The sequence below is a fragment of the Bombus flavifrons genome, chromosome 12 (assembly GCF_040668555.2).
Source record: "Bombus flavifrons isolate JBK064 chromosome 12, iyBomFlav1_principal, whole genome shotgun sequence".
Taxonomy (NCBI): domain Eukaryota; kingdom Metazoa; phylum Arthropoda; class Insecta; order Hymenoptera; family Apidae; genus Bombus; species Bombus flavifrons.
In genome coordinates, this window is record NC_138453.1 from 7,975,825 (window position 1) to 8,001,357 (window position 25,533).

General features: G+C 39.5%; 2 protein-coding genes across 11 annotated transcripts in view; one reads left to right on the forward strand and one right to left on the reverse strand.

Annotated features, from left to right (window-relative positions):
- Nucleotides 1-375: 375 nt before the first annotated feature.
- Nucleotides 376-25,533, reverse strand: part of LOC138185513 (caldesmon) — a 56,162-nt gene continuing 31,004 nt past the window's right edge. For all 3 annotated transcript variants that reach the window (XM_069124515.1, XM_069124513.1, XM_069124516.1), the window contains 7 exons: nucleotides 14,986-15,053; nucleotides 12,392-12,581; nucleotides 8,818-8,908; nucleotides 7,480-7,739; nucleotides 7,154-7,267; nucleotides 6,473-6,868; nucleotides 376-4,621 (listed from right to left, as the gene is read on the reverse strand). In XM_069124515.1, coding sequence (XP_068980616.1) covers nucleotides 4,316-4,621; nucleotides 6,473-6,868; nucleotides 7,154-7,267; nucleotides 7,480-7,739; nucleotides 8,818-8,908; nucleotides 12,392-12,581; nucleotides 14,986-15,053 — 1,425 coding nt within the window. In that variant the 3' untranslated portion in view covers nucleotides 376-4,315. The remainder of the gene's footprint in view (nucleotides 4,622-6,472; nucleotides 6,869-7,153; nucleotides 7,268-7,479; nucleotides 7,740-8,817; nucleotides 8,909-12,391; nucleotides 12,582-14,985; nucleotides 15,054-25,533) is intronic.
- Nucleotides 23,982-25,533, forward strand: part of tn (tripartite motif containing protein thin) — a 58,247-nt gene continuing 56,695 nt past the window's right edge. For 3 of the 8 annotated variants that reach the window (XM_069124500.1, XM_069124496.1, XM_069124502.1), the window contains exon 1: nucleotides 23,982-24,100. The gene's annotated coding sequence lies outside the window, so the exon portion shown is untranslated. The other 5 variants (XM_069124503.1, XM_069124504.1, XM_069124505.1 and 2 more) reach the window with 3 other exon arrangements.

Sequence of the window (25,533 nt, forward strand, 5' to 3'; positions counted from 1 at the left end):
GAACAATAAATCACCGCGGGCTCGACAGAATTCGAATCATATTAATAGTGCTCCGCTTTTTAGACCGTGAAAATAGGGCTAGGCCGAAACGAAACGGCCGTGCTGAAAAATCATTTCTCCACAACCGTCATATTCGGATACGATGAATTTGTAAAAATAACAGAGTAATAAAATAATAATCTTCTTCGTTGGTTCATAGATTCGACGAACGGTCTGCCTTTTTGTGTGATTTTTAAATGAATAATTTACCTTCGATTAATCGCATTATTGTTAGCATTCTTAATTTCGATATGATATATTCAGATATATTCTATAGAAAAGAGAGAAAGATAGAATATTGCTAAGTATTAAATAAATAAATAAATGTTGGTAAATTCTGAAAACATAAGAAAACAAGTTAACATTAAGTCACCGATAAAATGACAAAGAATTACACGGTACCATTCCGAGGCCCTTGTTTCACGATACTCGTGGGCGCGTTTGGCAGTTCAATTTTCTCAACTTGTTTTCATCCTCCAACTTTTCCCCAGATGTGTATACCCTGGAGCATTTCTCGTCGGTACGCATACGCGTGTGTTTCGCAAAACAAGCCAACCAAGCCAGCAACCGTTCGAAACCGGAAAGAAATCCCCGCTGAGACTCGCAGAAACAATGATCTCAATTAAACTTACGTCCCATTAAATCTTCCGCTGAAACTTTCCAAAATGTTGTACGTTTAATTTCTCTCTGGTAACTCGATGAAACAATGGTTATCGAGGGTGGATGGACACGATTCTTGGGACCAGCGATTCGATCCAGCTATTATAAATCACACGCAACTAGAGAGTTGAGAAAGTACCGATAGCCCTAGGTGAAACGCTGTGAGCTATAACGTCAGCTGTAAATCACGTCTGATACTGATACGGTCAATATAGAATGTAGACTCTATTTCTGTTGTCAACGAAAAGGCAGCGTGATGACTCGCGATCGTGCGATACGCGTGTATTAAAAATTATTTCACGTGCCATCTGCATCGTGTCTTTCACAGCTAATAAATCACTCGTACAGTGGCAGGCAGGATAGAATGACAAAGATCTTGCCGCTTCGAGGCGAATGAGATCGCTTTTTCGGATTTTGTGAGCCGACGTTGCTGTCGTTTCAACGCAGATGAAATTAATGGGGTCGTCAAATAGAACCGTCATACAGAGAGGAACCAAGAAAGTCCTCCAAGGCCTGTCCTACTTCGTAATATCGCGGCCTGGTAAACAGACCCTTTGAACTTTATTAGCTCGTTCTACCCCCCTGCGACCCGTTTTTTAGATCGCTCTTCCTTCTTCGCTTCGTTCATTTACCTTCTTAGAAAATTTGTTTTGAAAATTATGCGCCGAAAAGTAATCTTCCTGCGGGCTTTCCGAGAGACACAGTCCTCTCATCGAGATACCCGTGTCGCGCTACAGCTAGAAAAAGTCAGTGGTCGTTAAAATTAATGAGATGTAAATACGACGAGTGAAGTTAGTGGAGAGAGGAGAGGACAGGGGGAAGAAACATCGCTTGGAAAAGATATCGGAGATTTTAAGAAAGGAGAATTTTTTTTAAATTTCTCGTAACTCAGAGGTTGAATAACCTTTTTAGTTGGAGGATGATCGTTTTTTACCATTTCCTGGCGACTTAATTCGAGCAGTCGAGAAGAGGAAATCATTATGAAGATACATCTACCCTGGGCATAGTAAGCTGTGGAGCGTCGGAATTTTTAAAAGGACATCGTACGAGGGAAACTCGTGCAGATTGCCCAGAATGTTCCAGCTGGAAATTGAACGGAAATCGAATATCCTCTGAATATTAGTTCAATTGTGTGTAACAGAGCCCAGGTGTCCTAATATCTATGGCAGATAGCGTAGATGTCGAAATGATATTTCACTGTCTCAAAGCTGTTGAACGTGGCTAAGTATCATGATACCAAATTCGTCTCACATAAGACCTCGTCTGGACGTATACCTCGAGGCGAACTTCTCATTGTGTTCGAGTTACTTAAGTATACGATGTGATTGGAATCTGAGAGAGTTGTAAGTAAATCTCCGAGTTTTAACGATCGTCTATGTAGTTTAAATCAATTGTACTTTTATTCAATTTGTGTAATAATCGTAAAAAATTGTCTAATTCCTGTATCTGCTATAACTCATAATTTTCACGATATTTTTTTATTATTCGTCTAATATTAAATCGATAACTTTTCTACACGACTCTCGTGTATCGCGTTACTCTGTTTCTTCGTGACTGGTATGTACCTTCTACCTATGGTAGAAAATACCCTAAACTCACACAAGAACATGGTAACCATGGACACGTTGAAACTTGGTATCGTTCGAAATTAATTACACCGGTGGATAATGCGCCTCGTACGATCCGTGCAGTGTACACGCTACCTGTTTCCTTGTGTTCCCGATAATTACACCTGTGTAGTTCTTAATTAGTCTCTCTGAAACGCTCGCAGTGAACGACAACTATAACATCGCTGCGAAGAACGATCGATGTAGAACTCTTGCTACGACATCGGTAGGTGACGCCTCGGACACAAACCATTCTAGAATTTCGAAAGTTCTATGGCAAACATCGGTCTAGCAGTTCGTCCATAGACCAGTTACTTTTCGCCGCATTGTTGATTTATGTGCTTGGGAAATTCCTAACTATACGTTACAGGTGTTGCGCTGTAACTCGAGATGACGACTCGAACAGATCTTCGTTCGACTTTCTCAACTTTTCCATAGGATTCGGATTCCCTTTGTGCGTCATCCTACGACATGACAAAGTCTTAAGATCGATCGTATCGAAGTTAACATCTTCGAGGTACCTCGAGCTGTACCAGACAGGCGAAATTTGAAAAATGAAAGGTTAGTACCAGGTCGTGTGAAATGTAGAATGAGAAACAGGAATAACTGTCCGAAGAACATTTAGCGAAATGAAATTATTAAAAAATTAATCGACAAGATCTCTGGAAGACGTACCGTAGTAAAGTAAGAAAACTCACGAAATATTAATTGTTTCAAAGTGATCGATATTCTTTTAGCGATCACCGGAAACTTTTGAATGAAATACTTTATAAAAAGTAGCAACAGTATAATATCAAGTATATTTATGTTTCTTGATAGAAACAAAACCTTGCCACTTGATAGATGACTTCAAACTTTGCTCTGTGTTATATATCGACGTGGTTTTATCGCTATGGAGACATTGCCTCTGAACTAACTGGCGAAAGAATCGTCTTATGGTATAGCTCGGAACGAACGAAAGAATTTTTTGTGAAAAGGAGATTATCGAACAAAGTGCTAACGAACACCGAACGAAATTCTTTCTCCATTTTCCAGTCGAACCTTCTACGGGAGATATATGTCTATGGAAAACTGCGGCTAAAATTACGTCTGTTATGCCAGAACAGGCCAAACACGGACATAAGCTTTGACGTTGTATAATAAGCCGTTGGTGGATCCGACATCGGTTACGTTGGATGACTCTGACAGGAAGCATCGTCTTTGATGTCGAATCCAGATATTACAGGGAATCTAAATGCAGCCGTGGTAGAGTTTGCTCGTCATGAGACACCAGTCAACCTGCGGACGAAATCTGTCGGGACGAGAAGAGGCAGCTGCCGCGAAAAATGGCATAAACTCGTTTCAAACTTTATGTTTCCAACTGATCGATGAATTTTATTACCAGTCACCGTGCAGAGTTCGTAACCGAAAAATTCCGATCGAAGATTACCTGTCTTGCCAGCGACGACTCGATTTTTCGCTATTTTTCTCCGACGCGTAGTTGTTATCCGACCATCTGATAGTCGCAACGAGGCTCCGTGTGCTCGAAAAATCAATTACGAAAGAAAGTCGACCAAAGAAACCTTAATTCCATGATCTTACTTGAAAATTCATAACCGAGTTCGATTTCATCGAAATTATTCCAAAGATGAATTTCTGTTCTCGTTCGAGATTTTTCCTTCGCTCGTGGTATTTGTACTATTAAATATCAGTATCACGAGCAGCAAGCAACGAAATGAATTATTGTCGAGAGATTGTGCAAACATTTGCTAACGCTCCATGCAGCTGCATTATTTTTTATTGTGCAACTGGCTCGTTACTTTTTCGATAGCTCCAATCCCACAATTTTGTCCGTACCCGATAGAAAATATTTGTCAATTACCCACTAGATTACACACGCTTACCATTTCGCTCGATTCGATCTACATTTAATGGCGCCACGAACGATGCCTGCACCTGCGTTGCTGCAAAAATTTCTTTCATTATTGCGTGTAATTTTATGACATTTAATCGATTTTCCTATAATTTCTTTATATCCATGGTTTCCCTCCTTTGCAGGGTTTGTCTACGAGATTGAAGAAAAGGCGTTTGTAAGCGCCAACGATGTGCTCGCGATCGGTATCCGCTGGAATGACCTTTTCGTCATCGTGTTCTATAGCTACGTCGATATCTGGCTCCGCCGTCAAATAAAAGATGTAAGGCACAGACTCGGAAGAACGTGCATTGTCCCTCACGAAATCGTCAGCCTCCATCATTGCGAATTGGCTCCTTACAGAAGCAATCTTCGACTCGTCCAGTGTAGTCCTGCCAGTCTTCGAAGCCGTTTTCTCCATCGTCTATAAAAATTTGCGAGAAGTTCATTGAAAATGAAAATCGAATATCGTCTTTGGACATAAATACGCTTTTTTAATATTTAACTTCTGCAGCAATTGAATTTTATATCGGTGCTCGATTACCAGTGAAAACGACGGAGATAAATCAGACGCGTCCCAAGTAGTAATTGAACGAGAAGTATTATTGAATCGTTTATTACTGCTCTTTTTCTCTCGATAATGGCGAATCAACTGGTGATCTTTCGATCATTTTTAACGCAATTGTATTTTTCTAACGTTAGATGTCTCAAGTTTGAACAAAATAAAAGAAATTTGTAATTAGTACACATGCCTCGTCGTTTTAGTTCTGTGCTAAATATCTCTTTAAAAATTACATGTTACAAATAGAAATTTTGTTTACAAAGAATTAGAGTTTGATTGAAATATGAAAATTCTTATTCTTTTGGTGGTACTAGAACTTTCTGATTTTGTCACTTAATTATTCGTCGTATATTTGTCCACCGTAGCCAGCACAAGTAACGTTTCTATAATGCTTCTCAAAATGTAAAAATAAGAAGAAAATGAGTTTATTACACAACCATTCTATGTTAAACGTTTTTCTACAACTATACAAATCCCTTTCGTTCGCTAAAATGAAAATGAAGATGAATTTGCTTATATTGAAATATAAAATTTCAAAGATAGCGGCGAGGTTAAGGGAAGAAGTTTTAGAAGACACAGCACGTTAATCCGATATTTATCAAGCTTGCCCGACAGAGAAGAGAGAGAAGGTAAAAATGAATTTATCGATATACGATAAAGTTACCTAACTGGACGAATTAATTCGACGTTGATTAAACAGCTGATTCTTCATAATCGCTCGATTAAATGGATTACTTGCTGTAACAAACTACCGACCGTGGATCTCTCGTAAATAAGAAAAACGCGAACCTCTTCCACTCTCGGCCGTCAAACAAAAGATCGACTCGCACTACTTATAAAACGACAGATAAAAATTGTTTCGAGAGTTTCTCGCTTAGGCAAGAGTGTACCGTGTCGTCAGTTGCCTTGTAATTCACAGAATACGACTTCCGTGTCCGGCTATTGCGAACTCTTTCTACTTGCCGCGCAAAAAACTCCCCTTGTGCTCCGCGTCGACTCTAATGGAGCTTGAAAACCCGACAAGAAACGAAAAATCAAAAGGCAGACGTTTCGAGTCGAGACACGAACGATACAAATTGGAAACAACGGGAGAATGCGTGGAAACATGGAACGAGGAATCAACAAGAATCTCTGGAACACAGGGATGTATCGAGCAAATACAACAACGTACAGAGACAAAACAGTCCTTTCGATGCTTTCGGTGAAACTTGACCGTGTTCGTTCTCGTTTTCTATCAAAAAAAAAAAAAAAAAGAAGAAATGGTCCACTAACTGTTCGAGGCTGATCGATCTATAAATTTTTACATCGAACGTTTTTCTGTGTAAACAATCGAGTTACGAATGACATGGAACACAAATAGAAATGTGTTTCGCTTACTAAATATTTTAACGAGTACTTTACTCTGCTTTACATATTTTTCTATATCGTACGCATTTTATTAAGTTCGCACGTTTAAATTTCCCAAAAATGCACAAACCTAAGCAGTCTGATAATAACTGAGCTACAAATTTTGAGGTGTATGATTCACGTAGCACAAAATCTTCTTAGAAACACCCACAATGGAGAAGTTTAACGAACAATTGATTTTTCTGAAGATCAGTGCAACGTGAAAAAATGATTTCCTGACAGATTTTCCTCCAAATCAGTGCAATGTGGAAAAGAAATCTCCTAGCACCTCTTAACAACCTATAAATGTAGCGACAGTAAACGTACTTCTGCAGACACTGATACTTTTGACGATTCCTTCAATGGTTCCCTGGTCGACGTAGCTTCCTGCTCCTCCTGTTCCTCTTGCTCTTCCTGTTTCTCTTGCTCTTCCTGTTTCTCTTGCTCTTCCTGTTCCTCGTCGACCGTGCCTGTTTGTGGTGCTGATTCATGTGGCGCGGTATAAATCGAGTCACCCTCGGACTTTTCATTCAAAGAAATCCCGCTGGATTTCGTGCCACGTTTCCCACTTCTCCTAGGCTTTCTACCCTTGCGTGAAATCCGTACAGATTTCGGGCTCACTAATAGTTTTGGACGAGGCGGACCCTTCACTTTGCCAAACTTGTCCAAGCCTTGCACCAGGAACGTTGTTATCACCAATCTACCTCCGACTTCCTTGATTGCCTGCAACGCAAAACATCTTTTCAAATTGTTCATTGCCTTTTACATAGTTCACTCAACTTCGATTGCACGTGTATATTAAAATGTACGGAATCTATTGGGTTGGCAACTAAGCGATTGCGGATTTTGTCAATACCATCTAATGACAAAATCCGCAATCACTTAGTTGCCAAGACAATATATGAACTGTGCAATTTTCTTCGCAATTATCAAATGTCCGATTCTTTTAATATTTTAGCGACAAGCAAGAGACAAAAGGAATAGTTCAAGGTGTCATAGAGCTATTACCAGATCGGCAGTGTCCTTCCAATGCTTATAATAGGATCGGTAGATGGTCGCCTCGTGCGTAAAATTCTTTAGAAACTCTCTCATCTCTTCCTCGGTCCTCGGTAAGGGCAGTCGCTGCAAAGAAACTCCCTTTTTTATAACGGTTTACGGGGTGTAAACGAAAGTTTGGAAGTTAGGATGAAGAGCGACGCTGTTCACGGAGGAAGATTGGAAAGTTTAGAGAGACTTTTGCTCGAACGATCGGTCTGATTCTTACGGGATTGTGAGAACTGGGCGTGATAAAGCTAAGCGCCTGTTATCTTTAATGACACCAGCAAAGCTCTTACTTCGAACGGCTCGCTGTCATCCTCTTCCTCTATTCCTGAATGCTTCCATGGTGTGCCTATGGGCCAAATTTTCGCGAATTCTTCTTCGTTTGATCTTTTCGCTGTTAACGTTTCTCCCGATTTCGTTGGTGATGTTTCTTCCGATTCTTCTTTTAATATTTCTCTCGATTTTGCTTCTGTAGTCTCTCGCGATTCTGCTGATAACGTCATATCTGTAAGTGTTCTAGCCGAGGAAATTTTGCTCCTTGCCTCTATGGTTCCTGTAACAATGATATGAATGTGAAACGGAGGATGATGAAATGACAAGATACAATTTGATTGGAAAATCATGTTGAACAATTATGTAGTACTGATTTTATTTTCTTTGTTATCGTTTTACGAGAATGTCCCAATAAGATTGATCTTGAGGAAATAATATCTATACGTGCAGTGAAACATTGGCAAAAGCCCAAACAAAGACAAACAGATCAGAATTATGCGAGACTGCGAGTATAATCTCCAAAATACACTGTGAGTAAGTTTTTAGACAAATAATTGGAATTATTTTAGTTTTTGATAAACACTTTGCGTTTGACGATTAATTCCTCGTTAATTTATACACTCATTGTTGATACAAATCTAAACATAACTAAAGTGTCGAATTATTTATAAGCTACAGTATAAATGATCTTATAACTCACAGACGTTTCCTTGAAGAAATAATTCTCACAGTTTAATCGCGTGTTAATATCGCGTGTTAATATCGCGTGTTAATCATTCAAAATGAAGGACTTAGATTACGGTTTTTACACGGTATAAGCGGCAGAACTCGGTGGTACTCGTCTTAATTAAATCGCGACCAGCCCTTCTCCGGTTTGTTTATCGCGGTGAAAAAGTTGGACGACAACGGTGCTTTGTTTCGCTCGAAAAGGACGGGAAGAACAAAGAAAACTTCCTTCGTCCCTTCGAAACCGTTTATTCCTGGCGTTTTCGCCGTCCCATTGGGAGAAATTTAGTGCGCAATAACAGGTATACATTTAATAGAATTACTTATTAAATACAGAAAATTCTAAGATAAAACCTGCTGTCTGGCAACAGCTTCGTATGCTACGTGACGTCGTAAAATCTGTTTAGGGCAGCGTAAAAGCACTACGTGACACCAACGCGAGAACAATGACCACACTTTTAGATTTATTTCGTGATAAGTGCGACGCCAACTACTACGATATGCGTTTTCAGAATTACGGCTATCTCGCTCATATTTTCCCACTAGTTTTACGTTGCATTGCCCCGAGATGAAAACGAACGAAAGAAACACGGAACTCATAGACATCTACGATTAAGTTATTCTTCTCCTACCTTGATCGAAATCCTCGACTTTACGAGGAACTTCTTCTTCTTCCTGATCCGCCGCGACTTCGCTAGGCTCGATTCTTGGCTGGTATCCATCCTACCAACAGAAAATTGAGACAAAGTATCGTAGATTTTTGGGGAAATTTAATAAGGTAAACACGCGAACTGACCGAATAGTTGACACACAGCTACTGACTATTGGTATTAAGACACTTTAGAAACATTGAGTAAGTCTGCAGATTTATTAAAATAAAATAAAATAATCTGGGAATTATCTTTAATTGTACTTGTATACGTAAGAATAATTTTCTAATTAAAATACGTTCGTCAAAAATGAGAAGTTTAAACGGTGAAAGAGTTTGTCAAGTAATGAAATACTTCCACGAGAATCTGATACTATCAGGTTTGACAATTACATGCGATACTTTCATCGTGATATACTCCTTTAAAGAATAATTTAATCGCACCGTAATGTTCCATTATACGTGGCAATGATAATTCCAAAGAATAGAATCATTGCAGTCAAATTTATTTCTAATTTTGTAATTAAAATACATCTCGCCAAAGATAAAGGCAAGTGTACAGATATCGAAGCAGATCCTTTCGAACAATGGTGTATTATCGTAAACTATCGTATATACATTCGTATATAAACAGATGTTGCTTCCCCTGGGCAGTGCGAGTTAATAAATCTGTAGGGCGCGAGAGAAAAGTTTCTACTTGCACGATAAAAACCGGTGAATGAAAACCGAGGAACTAGTTTTGCATATCGAACGGTTTGCCCTTTCATTTTCTTCAAAATTCCGCTTAACCCTCGACTTCGACGCGTATGATTCCCCCAGATTATGCGAAATCTCAAGCAAAACCTACCCTCAGCTAATGCTGAAGTTCGGCGAAACTTTAAACGCAGATGGTAGAATTATGGACTATGTCTATGAAAGTGATGTAATTTATAGCCGGTCGCAGGATGGAAGAACGCAAAAAGAAGAACGATTCGTTCGCCGTGACACGAATGGCTTGGAAGTTTGGCCCGTGCAAACAAAACGTCGCGCGATTAATGCATATTAAAATGAAAATTAAACTCGCTTATCTTTCTGCCAGCTGAGAGACGAGGGAAACGTGAGACGGCAACGGTTGCCTCGAACTGCATACATCGATTGGCGGACAGTTTAGAGTTACGTTGCAAATACTCGCTTTCGATTAGGCCGGAACTGCTAATCGTTTGCGGTTTCTGTTAATGCGTTTAAGCCAAAGAGCTCGATACAATCAATCCATGTTCTGTTTACGAGGCTATCTCGACGTCAATCAACCAGTCACGCGATCCTCCATGTTAAAATTCATTACTTTTACATTGACGTACCGACCTAATTTTAATACGTTCACCGTGGCCCTGACTTTTTCCACGGCCTGGCTTCTCTTATTAAAACACGAGCCAGCCCATTGCACTCCCGACTAAATATATTACAGTGAGCTACGATTCATCGTCCAACGTCCACCGTTTCGACTAACTGTTGTCCTCAAGGTCGACCGCCCCTGCGAAACGACACAGCGATATATACATATGTGTGTGTGTGTGTGTATCTGTGACGTACAAACTTTTAAAACAACTGCCTCGCTATGAAAAAGTCACTGGATACTGTGGAAACTAATATCATCTGCTATTTACTTATTCTAATTGTATTTATTTTTCACGTTACATTTTTTGTTTCTCATACGAGGAAACAATACTTCAATAAATATTCGAATACGTACGTACTGTAGAAGACATTTATGCATATATCCATATTATGCGCGTTACGTAAAACGTATTAAAACTTCATTAGCAGTGTAATGAGACACGAGTAACACGATTACTTTGGTCAAATTTGAAACCGACCAGGAAATATAATACACAGTTTACAAAACATTTGCTGCGGACGTTCATTTAGCGAAACGAATTTCGATGTTTATTAACATAATGGATAATTGAATGTTTAAATAGTATACTAAATATCTCGTAGCTTCTACTGTACATTCTCGTGTTTCAGGTATTAACAGTATAATAATAACAATCGTGTTTCGTTACCGCGCCAATGAAACTTCAAAATGTAGCGTATTACGTGTAATATATTCATGAACGGTGTCTACGAATGTTCGTGTGTAGGGACACGAAAAGAAAGAAACAGAATTAAGTAATAAAAAATGACCGAAATTATGACATTTCTGCCAGACAGGCGACCGTTCTTAAACGCTATGCGGCGATAAGTTTCTATCTCTCCTCTTTGTCTCTCCATTTTTCTCTCGCCAAGTTACTCACAAGAACCATGTCGGGAAAATCGTGTATGTGTATGTGTGTGTGTGCGATGGCCGAGAGAGATTTAAACGCATTCCCTCGCCGTTGAAGCATGCAGCGTCGTGTATAAATCTCCGGCAAACAGACTGAAAAAGCGCACCTGAGCTTCGAGACAACGTTGCCTTCATATCGTACAGTATAACGAAAGCTCAAGGTTAAGCGACTAGATGCGATTCACGCTCCTCCGTGCGCTTTAACTTCGCTAGGAACACGAGGAAGCTTTGACGAAATTAAATTTCCGATGTTTAGACGCGCCAGCGAATTGCCGATTCTCCGCAGTCGGCTTCTATCCATGATAAAGGGAATCGGAAAATTTGATAACCGACGATATTGTTTGGGGAGAAGATGAAATTTTCAACAGCTCCGCCATCATCGCCTATTATAAAAAAAAACACACAAGTTCGCGTCGAGTCGATGAATTTTCATCGTGACAGGTATACAAAGTTTCCCGTACTTCATCGGCAATCTCTGCCGGGGATCGTCGTCCATCCGTTTCGATATGAACACGATAGCTAAACTTGTAATTTACGTTGGAAATTTGAAATTCGTCGCCGGAGCTACGCTCGCCATGTCGGAATTTCATTCGGCGAGCTTTCACGACTTTCCAAGGTATTTACGCTGGCTCGTAACGCGTATCGTTCGTTTAAATGGCTAGCTAGGCTTTTGTTAACGATACTTCTGCCATATCTACAGCGAAGATATAACCGATTCGTCGTATTCGTTTGGCGAACGTGCGACCAAACAATCTTATCTTTTTCCTGTCAGCTCGAAATTATTGAAAAACGATGTCCAGACGAACTCGAGCTCTTGATCGATTCTACGAATGCGAGAAGTAACCTAGTACATTTTTCCAAAATTGTTCTCTTATTAGTAATTCCAATCGTAAGCAAACCTAACTCTGCTTAAATTACTATTGCTAATAAATCGAAGTGTCGAAATTTGTGTTGAATAAATGTTGAATAATGTTAAATAATGTAGTGGAAATAATGGCTTTTGTATCTTGATTTTTATACGTGGAATTCAATTTATAAAAGGAATAAGTAACGTAGAAAGATAATGCATATAAAATATATACATTCATGAACGGTTATATTTTCACTGTAAGTAACTATGAATGAATTTCGGAATAGAATCCCCATTGCGTGTAATGGCGTCCATTTTTCATCGCCCTCTGTCCCATCGCACTTTGACATAAATATCCAAGATCGGTCTGACCCGGAACAGGTCGTTACACGGAACAAAACTTACCTCCTCCTGTTTCAAGACTTCATCGGCCTTCTGCAATTCTTCCGCGAGCCTTATAACAAAATCGATGTGAGCACGTAACCACTTCTGCCATTCGTCGGCAATTTCCCCGATGTTCGTGAGCCAAATAGACCAGACACGCAGCTTTTCCGATGGTACGGCGTATATCCGCTCCATAGACCTCACCACGTCCCTACCATTTCGACGCATTATGTCATTTCAATTTCTCCATAGTCGAAACGTCTATCTTTTGCCCCAGTCTCTATTTTGCAAACTAAGAAAAAATTTCTCGCAGCAAGAATCACCGAGGAAAAATTTCTCGTATTTTCAAAAAATCGAAACTTGAGGTAAATCGATTCGTTCTTATATTCACGAGATCGACGTTATTTCCCCATCAATTGAATAATATTTATCGAATAATTGGAAAAATAATTGGAAAGAGCATGACGCAAATCGAGAGTCAAACAAATAAATTTGTGTTAGCGAGATATTGCGAAACTTCTTAGATTTGTTCTAAGAGGGAAAAAGTGTCCCTTAGCTTGAGGTGTCCGGATTACACAGTGGCAATAAATAGCAGTTCGAGGACCAAGTCCAAAGAATTGTGCAAACAGCGAAGCCAGTGCGAACTGTGTGAAAAGTTCGTATACAGGACGTTTGCTTCAAACATAGCGAAGTTTGCGTCGAACGAACAAATCGTGCTCTTCTCCCACAATACGCTTATTTATCGCGTTCTTAATCTTTAATGTCCAAAGCCTTAAATCATCGCCGAAAATTATATATACCAAATTATATAAAATTGTACACATGTATGTATTATATTTTGTTGCTAAAAACGCCGATATTAAACCCAGCTATAAATTTATTTGTCGATTAAAAGGAAATTTCATATTATTAACTGCTTTTACTGAAGAATGGAATATTCTGAATAAAACAGTTGAATACGGTCAATTTTTAGAATTGATTAATAAAATCAATAGTATAACAAAATGGGAGAAAAATTAATTAAGGCGAAAGAATGGCACGAGAATAAAGCTGAATTTTAATTTCCAAGGGAATGCACGAATTTCTCGACGTAGAACATAAAAATCTGTTTCATTAGAATTAAATAAAAGGATCCTGCTAAAAGAAGCTATTATATAATATATCGATTGGGAATTATTAATTTGACATACCTTTAGAATAATGTCACACACACGCGCGCGCTATTGCGAGCTATTAATTAATTGGATTAATTTTATAGTTAGAAAGTGAAACGAGTAATTCCGAAACACGAATTTATAATTCTTCGTTCAAATGAATTTCCATCGCTTTTAATGGCAAGAAAACTTTCCAGTTGTAGGAATTATTTCTACTAGAAACAAGATAACACCAACAGAGGAAAGATCCAGAGAAGCAAGATTTCCTTTTCCACAAAAGGTTTTCGTTAATCTCGTTAGCAAGGTCGAATAAAATTAAGCGATGAATATGACTTGATGAAACGTCAAATGACGGGGCAGGTACGAATATTAACGCACCGATGACGTCAACAGATGAGAATAACTACATTTCAAAAATAGAAACGATCCTATTTATAACGTTGCTCTTAAGAATGCAGAATACTTAAAAAGTGGAAAGTGTTATGAACGAACTCGCATCTTATCATCGAATAGATTGTTCATCGCACTCAAGGTAAATAAATGAAACGTTCGCGGATAAAGTTGGTCAAATTAAGTTAGATAAAACATTGCACAAGTTTACTCAGCGTAACAGCGTTGAAAGACGTTCTGTAATTAGAAAGAATCCGTGTGAAATCGGCAAATGCCCGCGACGATTTCCTGTTTCCCCTAACAGCTTCGATTTGCGTCATACAACCTACACTTTAGACTAAAATTACGGTTCAGCGATCATGAAACTATTTCGAGATCGGATTCACGAGTAGCACGCACAAACGCCACTTTCCTCTTGCTGGTATTTTTCTAGGCCCTCAATTTCCACATTTGTCGGCTAGCTTACGAAAGTGCTAGATCGCTTTTACGAATATATCACGTGTGCTGTACGATACGCTTCGAAATTTCACTGACGCCGTAACGAGACACGTCTGTCGTAATTATATTTATTTGTGACGAAATTTGATCTGAAATCTCAATCTGAAATAGAAATTGCAAAAGACACTGAAAACATATGTTCAATAAAAATTTATTCCACGACATAAATAGCCACTTTAGACATAGAACAAGCGTTACAAATGGCTCCATTGAATATTAAAGATTATTTAAACACACTTGTAATCTCTGTGAAATATATGTGGATTTCCATTAAATATCTTGTAACTTTTATATACATTCTCAGATTCTTTTCAAATTTTACCATTATAATGGTGGCAGTCGTGTCTCGTTATAGCACCACTGAAGTTTCGAAACGTTTTATATAACAACTTTCTGTGAGTCGCTGAACGCACGAGACGAAACTAAACCAAAGTAAACGCGATTTATACGTGGACTGTTTATATTTACGCACGGCTCCTCTAATAAACGAGAAATCTAAACAAAGAAAAATGTAAACTTGTTCTCGTAGGTGTTACGAAAAAAAAAAAATAGTATTTTCCATGGTAAACTTACAGATCCGACTTGGTTTTTCGAATGTCCTTCGCCTCGTCCGGTGGCAATTCCTGATCCTGATCCTCTTTCTGAAAAACGAGAACGATCATTTCCCATGTGCTCGGTGAATGTTCCAAGGGGGTTTGATTAACCATAAAGCAACGAAATATAGCCGTGACAATCGGACGATTGGTCAAAACGATTTTCGGTGGAACGATCAAGTTTATGGGACACTCCAGTCTCAGTGTAACTGGTATAGCATTGCATTCGGTATCGCGGATTGCCGCTAGATTAATGATCATTGGCCTGCCAATTCGTGATGTGTGTTATTAATGACCGAGAGACGTAGGAGAAACTAGGGAACTAAGTTTCCAAACGAATGGCCAACGATTCCTGTAACCACGTTCTAAAACAGTTGATGTTCGTGACAAATATCACCCTCGTCAAGCTTTCCCACCCTCTGAATATCGTAAGGAAAAATTTATAAGATTCGATATATTTTTTCATATTTGGCGAACCTGCAAAAATATACAGCGTATACGTAACGCATAAAAATACACAGTGTGTATTTAGAAAAAATGCAAAAAATTGTATCGAATCCTCTGTCGTATGTGTGCGACGATGTTTCAGATAGTAACGCAATCTACGATAGACCGAGGAGATTTGTTTTTGTTTTTGTTAGCGAGTTAGTTATTTTACAGCATCACAATCGTCGTTTCTCTTAAAGAAAAATCTCGCATGTACGACGTGATTTAATCTGATAACAATAGTAACGAAGAAAAATATCGATACGTATATTTATTTATCAAACTAATTTGGAAATGATTCGCTTTAAATACAATTAGAGTCTATCGGGGAAAAACGAAAGGCTCTAGAATATTTATCTGTCTCGTCGAAAAGGAGAAGAAAGCGAGGTTTAATTTAGTTTTCAATTCTCGTAAATTGAATTAGGATCTTCAGAAGTATTTAACACGACATAGTGTTATCCACTTTAATTAAAGTAAACACGGTTATTTTTCCAATGAGAAAGACAAATTGATAGATAGAAGTTTAGTGACGCACAACGTGATAATCTTGTTCCATAAAACTGGTTAGTCGTTAAGTCGCCAGGCTATTCAGCGTTATAAAATTAATGAACCGAGCTGGAGAACATCTCGATTACGCGGACGTTTGTTCACAAATATCCACGTTAATGAATTTTCATCGAATTCGTGGCAAAGAACGGACAATGATTGCGGCATTATGCTAGCGAGAACGACGAGATAGTGAGGTAATGTCTGATACGTATATGGGACACCGCACATTACCCTTTCCATGCATACGTGAGTCAAACACAGCAGCAAAGCGGTTAGCTGAAATAATAGCTCGTATAATCGATGAATATACATTAATATTAACATTAATATTATCAGCAGATTTATTTATTTTTTCAATCAATATTTTGACAGATAGACGAAAATTATGGATAACTGGATGGATCGAACTGCAAGGATTTATTCTTTGAAATTATCATAGTGTCACGACAGAAATAATCACACGACAGAAATTGATTTTTAAAAGCCGATATGAAATGACAAAATCGACGTTTGCAAGCGTTTAATCTTACGTAGTAGTTTAAGATTCTTATGGAAAAATTTTGTTAGTTGACAAAACTGCAAGGACTTTATTGTTATCATAGCTACGTATAATGTAAAATATTCTAACGTGCAATATTCTCATGCAATTAAATTGATTTTTAAAAATTAATATGCGATAATATGCGGTAATACCTCGTGTTAGGACCATGTTTTTTTCACAGATAATTAAATTTATTTGTTAAGTCTACACGTTTCATTAGAATATTCAGTATCGCTTCTTCTAGTAGTAATGAATTAACCACTGACTTACGCATCCTGATAAAATTCTCATACTATCGTCACACATCAACCAAAGTATCCGAATAATCATGAACTCCGTCCTAAAAGTCAACAAAAATCACGGTAAACATTATTTTGCTGGTTTACGCGTGCACATAAGATGAAAGATGGTCCTCGATTCTCCATAAACGAACTCGCGCTCTATAAACTGCCCGATTGTTAATTTATCGTCATACCAGCGTCTGTTTTTCGACGATATTAATCTGTTCTGATCGTAAAATAGATACATAAATCTCGTCACGACCTTAGGAAACGATATTAAAACTAAAAAATGGACTCGTAGTAATCAGAAGAACGATACAGAATGTAGTAGGACGCGAGAGAAAAATATGGATCGCGCATGTCATTCGCTGTTAATTACATAACTCCATCATGGCAGAGATACGAGTAACTCGATGGTAATTAACAACACGACATAACGATGATTCGGCGGCGAGACAAGATTAATCAGCCGCTTTTGAAAGCAGGCTGTTACAATAATTAACCAGGCATCCATGGCTCAAAGCGACCGACATTTTTTCCCCTACTTTTTCCCTACTTTTCTGCTTTAAACTATAAAAATAACAGCAATACGTACAAGCTCAAAAGCTTGTACATTTTTATGAATATAGTATATTCATAATGGTTCATTATGCGAAATATTTTAAACCATTAGCATCGTTACGAGGCTCCATTATCGTAATTATATTGGTAAAATTTCAAACAAATTTGAAGATACACATAAAAATGAGAATATATTTGGCGGAGATGGCAAATGTGTTTAAACAATCGGACATTACGATAATAAACTTCCATACTCAATGGAATCAGCCGCTTTAACATTTATCGTATTCTTAAGATGGTTGCGTTATCAAGAAAACTTTTCACCTGGAAGAAAAGGGGGAAAAAAGTGGTTGGAACGATTACGAGGTGGCGGCGTGTTTTCAACGTGAACGCAAGGGTCCGTAGCACCACGACAGATAGGAGTCGTGTCGACGGTGAAATAAGTCTGTTGTTATAAATATCACGCGGACGATAGCAAAAATAGCTGCCAGGGCCGTGACAATTGGGATGTTTCCCGACCATCTCGCGCAAATATTGCGGCAAATATAAAAATCCTTCGATGCATTATCACGTAATATCATACATTAAAATTCTCCTGTTTACAATCACACAAAGCTATATCAGATTAGGTGAATCAAAAGCGTACTTGACTTCTTTTCCACTGTATTATTCAATGAAAAAAAAAAGAAACATGATAATTAATGGCGTTGAATAGGAAACTAGATACACGAAAGCTAAAGCTAGTTCTTCAAGTGTATCAAAACGTGCTGCAACTTCATCCAATTGAAATAAATCGAGAGAGTTTAACTTTCAGTTAATACGCGTAAGCGGCAAGTAACGGCGAGGGCGCTTCATTAATTATCCTTTGGCTAACGAATGTTGCGCGCAGAGAGAACGGGCATCGCTCGATCATGTCCTTGCCTCGGACGATTATTAAAAGTTGTTATTCTTTTAATAAAAGTTACAAACTCTCTAAAGAAGATAGTACGCGGCGGCGGCAACGCAAATACGAATAATTAACTTTCCCATCGCGCCTCCCTTCTCTTGACCCACGCACAATCGATACTCCCGTGAAATTAGTTGGCGATATTAATCCGCCGGCTTCCTCTCGACAGTCGTAAATTTGCAGAATTCCCAAAATACAGGAACCGACTCAAACCCCGATAATGTTAAACTGCAACTGGCGCCTTCGACCGCGAGAAAAAGCATCGAACATTCCAACGCCTCTTTCCCTCTATTTTTCCCCCGTTTTTCTCATTTTTTCTTTTTCCTCTTCTTTTTTATCTTTCCTTTCTCCAGCCAAGGAATTCCACGTAGAACTATCGCTGGCCTGGAGCCGGGGAATTTTTTCCTCGCGTGAAAAAATGCAATTTTCGAAAGAATTCCGAGAAGATGCCGGCCAGGATGTATTTTCCTATCATTCTTCTACACCCTCGAAGAATGAAAAACACCTCGATGCGCATCGTGAGCGAATGCAGGAATTGTTGGTTAAACAGACGAACGATTATCGATCGGGAATCGTAAATGAGTATGGCAAGGACGATGTAAGGTGGATTCGCGATGAGATCGTCGGTATAATTGCGGCTCGTTGAATCGAACGAATCTTCGTGTAGGTCATGTAACTTGATTAATGTTTCACCTTCCTTAGAAGGTAGAATATCTTATCTGTCATTTCGAAAGATTTAAGAAAATTGTATTTTTTTTTTTTTTTTTTGTTTTATTATTATTATTCTATACGAAGTAAGACGCCCGTAAGTTTATTTCGGATATTCTAATTTCATAGCTTCGCGTGATCTCCCTCTCCTGTCGCTTCTCATTTCTAGTAACGGTGAAAGGGTCGACGATCGGGTTTTTCCGAGAAAAATCCCTGAATCTCTTTCCGCTGAATTTTCCGTGCGGAACGCGAGAAAATCAGTTTGGTAAATTTGCTAAAACGAGGGAACGTGTGGTCCACGGGTTCATTTCGCCGTTTCAACGACGACAGACGAATAGACGATAAAACTCACGACTGAGAATTCTCGGGGCAAAAGGTGATTTATCGGCACAGTATTCGGCATCGATCGATATCGTGGCAGAATGATGACGTGAAATTAGCTGCAGCGCTTTACAAATCGCTCCACCATCGAACGATCAATCCCATTCTTTTTCCCCCCTGTACTTTACGTTTCTTTTTCACATTGTGTTCCACACGATATTAACGAAAAATGTTTTTCGTCATTACGCACTTCAGTGACATTTCACACTTTGACATTTTAGTATTTTTTTCTTTTTTTTACCAGAGAGGGGAAAATTAAATTTCTTAATAGAATAATAAAAGGCTCGTTAGCTTCTCGAGCTTCGACGAGCTTTTTGCCTGTAAATCTCAATTCGCTACGTCGTTAATCAATCACGTATTACCAGAATTTATACTGTCAAATATATATGTTTTTCCATCCTGCTCATAATTTTTAAAATATTGCGATAATTTGACATAATTAATTTTGATCCTCCTTTTATTAAAATTCACCTTTTTCCTCGACAACCAACATTGAAAGAAAAAAATCAAATTTTTCCCCTGTCACGTTCATACGTCATATTCCATTAATCCTTGTAAATATTTTATATCGAATCGTTGTAAAAACAGATATTCCGAAAGTTAACTACAAAAGTGAAGCTCTAACCAACGAGCTTACAGAATAGACTGCTTTCGGTCGCAAGTATCACACGCGGAAATTGCGGTACACTGAAATTCCGAGTCGGAATGAATATTTCCTTGTCGATGATAAATTGAATGTCACGCCACAGCGAATTTTTATCCCAACTGCATATAACGTATAAATTATTCTCGACTGGAATTTCTAATGCAAAATTCGCGTGATTTATATACGTTCGAAGGTGGACGATAATAAAATTCAGTGAGAATAAACGATGAAAAAATAACTTTAAAAAATTCGTCATAATTTCAAAAAGAAAAGAGAAATCTACAGATTTGTATCTTCTACTTTTTTATGAAATTAACATCGCGAATGAAACTTGGTTTCTGGGATAGACGAGAGGATGACTGGAAACGTTAGAAAATTTTCCCCGCAGAGCATTTCTCTAGTGAGTCACGTTGGATTCGTTTATTTATCGTAGCATACGAGTAGACAACTAATGAGCCACACAAGCGGGACTTCATCTTGAAATTGCAACAGTAATCCCGTTAAGTGGCCAGGAAATTATTTCGGTCTCGACTAAATTTCCTTTTGCTTTGCTTCGTCCTCGATATCGTGGCATGGATTAAACAGTGGCGGAAATATCGATTAATAAAAATTGATTTAGCAGCATCGTAGCAAATAATTGGATAGAAATTTAAACACTAGACTCTCACGTTATGAAAGGTGGAATTTTCGAAAAAATCTTCTGATGTATAGTGGAAAGAATTTTTTCTAGAGGTCATTTTTTTTACAACATTCCAAAACCATCGGTATTCTTATAAATTGATCTTATATATTTTTTTTTATAAAAAAAGGTACGTTTTTCTTATTCTTCATATAAAAACTTTAAGGTATTCGTGTCTGAAAATTCTTAACTTAAAAGATATTTCATAATATATCTTCAGATTAACTTGAAATGTTACCAATATAATCACGACGTCCGTGTCCTCGTTACAGTGCTAATGGATTTTTTCAAAGTTTCCTATAACGCACATAACGTATTCATAAAAGTTTCCCATAGGAAATGTTCAAATATCCCCGTAGATTTTTCTATCACGATAATAAAGAAGAAATTTTGCTTTCCTTAAACGACTCGAATTTCCGAGACAATCCCAAATGCCAAGATCAATGTTACACGACTTTGCGTCATTATACAATCGACTGCCAGAAAGCGAATTCAAATACAGTATCAACATGCAAAGAGCACGCAAAGAACATGCAAACACACATCATGTTTATTCATTTGAAAGTTTCTTAAGATGACTAGATCAACTTTGTTAATCTCTATCGCGTGTTTTCTCCCTAAAATTAGAAGCGGCACACCAAGATTGTATCTCTCTGCTGATCATCTAACGGTTAGTTTTATTTTTAGACAGAATGGTTGTACATTTGTGACTCAGAAGCCCCAAAAAACGATCCGTGAAATCTCTCATCCGGCGCGGTATATAACGGAATAAACGTTTTAAAATTACGTTCTAACATGCGGGATAACGGGGTCCGATGCACAGCAACGCCAGGCCAAAATATCGAGCGCCAATTTCGCGATCGAAAACGTTTCTAGGTTTTCATAACGGAAACGAAATTTCAGTTGGCTGTTTCGTCGTTGATATTTAACCGACGACAGTAAACCGAACGCGACACGGAATTTCGTGACAATTCGGACTAATGGCGTGGCTGTCGAATCGATAATAATTCAACATTTAATTACGATTCTGTCATTTGAACAGGACGCGATGCGTTCGGCGAGAGACCGCAAACTATACGCGACACGGAACGTTGCGGGCGTCGCTGGTATCGGTGTATCGTATCGAATCGGAAGATAGATCGTCGTGTCAGCCTCGAAACAAAGTCAAGAGCAGACCGTCGATATTTCATCGCTGGTGGCCAGCTCGCTGAAAACAAAACCGCGAGCCTGCCGCGTCTGTTGCGTCGCCGTTCGATGAATTACGCAAGTTATGCAATCGTTCTGACCAACAGGAAAAGATTGCCAAGTATTTCTCCTTGAAAGATAAACAGCTATAACGTTTGTCGGTTAGACGAGATAGAAAAAGTTGGATGGAAAATCGAAGTATAAATTCCAGAAGTGTGAATCGCCAGTTGATTTTAGGTGGATCGTATCAAATGTTCGAATACGACGATAGTTTACGTGTTCGTTTGGACGAGCTTCACTCGTCGAGATTCGTCGGGACAATTGAAAATAGATTCGACTAAAGCTCGCACGAAAATTATGCTGTTTCTGTATAGTTTCTGTCAGCTTGTAAGTCTATATCAAATCAATTTTGATTCGTTTATTGATCGACAGTCAACGGCGATTACGTCTCGGATTAATCATTTAGCCGTTAGTTTTAGTTAATCAGTGTAGCTTAAACGTGTAACGAGTAGGTGTCTTGTTACACTTGGCAGTGTGTGTAAGGGAAACTAGTTTCGTCGAAAGGCGGTGTGATATTCCGTCATCTATTACAACGTGGTTTTGAAAGGATGAAGATCATGGATATGTTAGGATCGTTAGTAGGTCCTATAAGTCGCGAGTACCCACTTTGTCATCTTTAAGTCCTTTCTTCGTTGGTGGCAATAGATTACGGTCGCTTTAACGATTCTGTCGTCTCTCTTTGCCTCTCGCTACCATTGGCCTTCTACGTGAGATAGAATGTCTGTATTTGGAAGAAAACATCGCTACGACGGGATATATCAGTGAGAAAGGAAGGTTAAAACGACGAAAAAGAGGCGCGGTTGAAACGAAAACTCCTCTCCATTCTAAATGGCCCAGCGACTGACACAGAGGATATTAAAAGATCGGGCTTATCTCCAAAGACGCGATAAATCTTGGGAACTTTAATCGAGCGAAAGTTGCAGTTGTGTTTGTCGCGATTTACTTCCAGCAAATTTTCTTTCCACCGAAGGAAGAATAGTTGGACAATGGAATTGACTTCGGAGAAGGGAGAAAAAGAAATGATCTTAAAATCGCGGGAACTGCTCGAAGCTTAATGAAGTCGAAGGTGCGCGAGTGACGAGGTTGAAGAACAAGGGTCCTCGATGATTTCCGGCTAATCGACCGCATTCACCGTTTTATAAAGATCGCAGAGAGGAAAATGGATTTTTCTGACAATTATTTACCGATCAACACACTAATATTATCGGCAAACCAACAAGTTAGAATTTTACAACTTTAAGTTAAATCAGATAATCAGCCAACTAGTAAATTGTAAAATTTCATTCCCTTAATACGGAACTTGTTGCCGTTGCACAAGTACACGGGTCTAAATTAATTGAAAACAGCTGCGAATAAAATGTTACGTTAACGCAACGTTGGCACCATGTGGGTTGCTACTACTTCGTTTGGTCCTGAACTTATTACCAAGACCAGTATTCGAACATCGCCGTGTCCACAAAAATTAACAACAACCACGAGTCCAGAGACATCACCGTTAATTACGAACAATTTCACGGAACGATCGTTATTCGTCACTAAAAAATAAAAAAAATAAAAATAAATGTATTGATCGACAAAAGCGAAATCGTAGTCAAACGAACGACACGAGGAAGCCAAGTACGAGACGCTGGTCGCACTTTCGAAACTCGATTCGGTCTCAACCAAACGATCCATTTTTATCCACGATGGTCGCGAGGATGGCATGCAAATTTCGAAATGCCACGGTGAGGTTGAAAACAATCGTGGGTGGTCGAAGTTCAAGGACGGTGTTGGAGAAAAAAGTGCCCTCGACGGCGAAGTGACCAGCACAGGGGGCAAAGATGACTGAGAAGAGGACCTCGCCATTGGCGTGCACGGGGATCGACGGTGTTCAACTCGACGTAGCCTGTAGAGGCATGGACGAAGTAACGGGAGCAGGTGGAGGGGTGCGAAAGCTCGGGCAGAGGATCAAGAAAAGACGACGAAGAGGGAGGAAGAGGTGGCGGCGGAACACAGCGGCGAAGTAGCTGGCCAGAAATAACTAATAAGACATTCACTCTAAGACGGGCGGCCAACCGGCCCGGACGAACGCGGTGCGTCTCGTATAACTTCGTAATCGGGCACCTTATCACCCCCTCATCAATACGATAACACCACACACTGTTCGTACCTGCGCGAAACAACGGTGACGAGAAAAGCGTGGCAACGGAATATCGCTAGACACACGCGTCTGTATACACACAGTGCCGTGGAAACCTAGTCGCGTATCATTATCTCATCTCTTGGTGTCCTAGTTTCTGCAAAGTGCCTGCTACTGATACTGTTGTAGCCTTCTTTACTCCAGACACTGTTGATTAAACGAAAGAAGCGTAACCGGGCAACCAACTGATCGTAAAACAAAAAAAAAAAGAAATAAAGAGAAATATTTGAATGAAATTGGAAAAAGGAGAAGAAAAGAGAGAGAAAGAGAGTGGAGCAAGGAAAAGAGAGAAAGAGACTGGAGAAAGAGAAATTTCAGTCAAGTATATCACGTGTGATATCGTATCGTATTGCATCAAATGCGAATCAAGTGCCGAGAGTGAAGAATTCGATTCTCGTACTCGTGTGCATCGCGACGTTAGTTCCGTCTTCCGGCCAGGATATCCTACACCAGCTGGTGCTTACGCGAGAAACCGACGAATCCGCGATTGGACCCGAGGCTCGGACGCGAGAGAGGATCTCTTTTCGCCGTCGCCATCGGCCGTCTAATTTTAAGTGTTAGATAATGCACACCGGTGCGCACCGGTGCGCTCCGTTACTAAAACGGTACAGCGCCGGCGATGCACACGCTCGCCCAGCGCGCACGCTCGTTCACGCGCTACCATTGGCGTGGAAACGCTTGCCCGCGCGCCTCACGCCTTGCCACGCGAATCGTGCAAACGCGAGGAGAAGAAAGCGCGAGAGAAAGAGAGTGAAAGCGGTGAAAGGTGCACGGTGGTGATGAGTTTACGCGCTGCGTCCCTACTCCCTTTAACGAATCCCACAGGAGACGCACGGGACCGGGAAGCCTGGGAAATCTCGGGGATTTCGAACGTATCGAAAGTCGGGACTTTCTCCTCTGTACCCGAGGGGTTTTCGTAGTATTTCAAGTTTCGACTTTCCAAGCTCTAAACCGTTTCATAGCGTGTCCCTTGCCCCAGGCTGTTTATTATTTTACAACATCTTTCCCTTCCCTCGTTGTCTCTGGAGACGGCTTATTAACGTTTCCTTTTTCATCTATGTGTATATTCTCCCTGGTGGCAGACACTCGATAGACTCTTTTAGAAATGGATCCTCGGATAGAGAAAACTCGAGGCTTTCATCACCGCGAGAAGAACTTCAGTTTTCTCGATCTTTTTACCACCGGATTCGAGACACTGGAACGGTTTTCCCATCACCGCCGTGATCTCTCGTCCACGTCTCTGCCTCTTCGTTTTCTCATCTTTCTACGCCGTTAAAAAACTCCATACTGCTCGTTTCCACGAGCAAGCTTTCCGCTCAGCGCAGC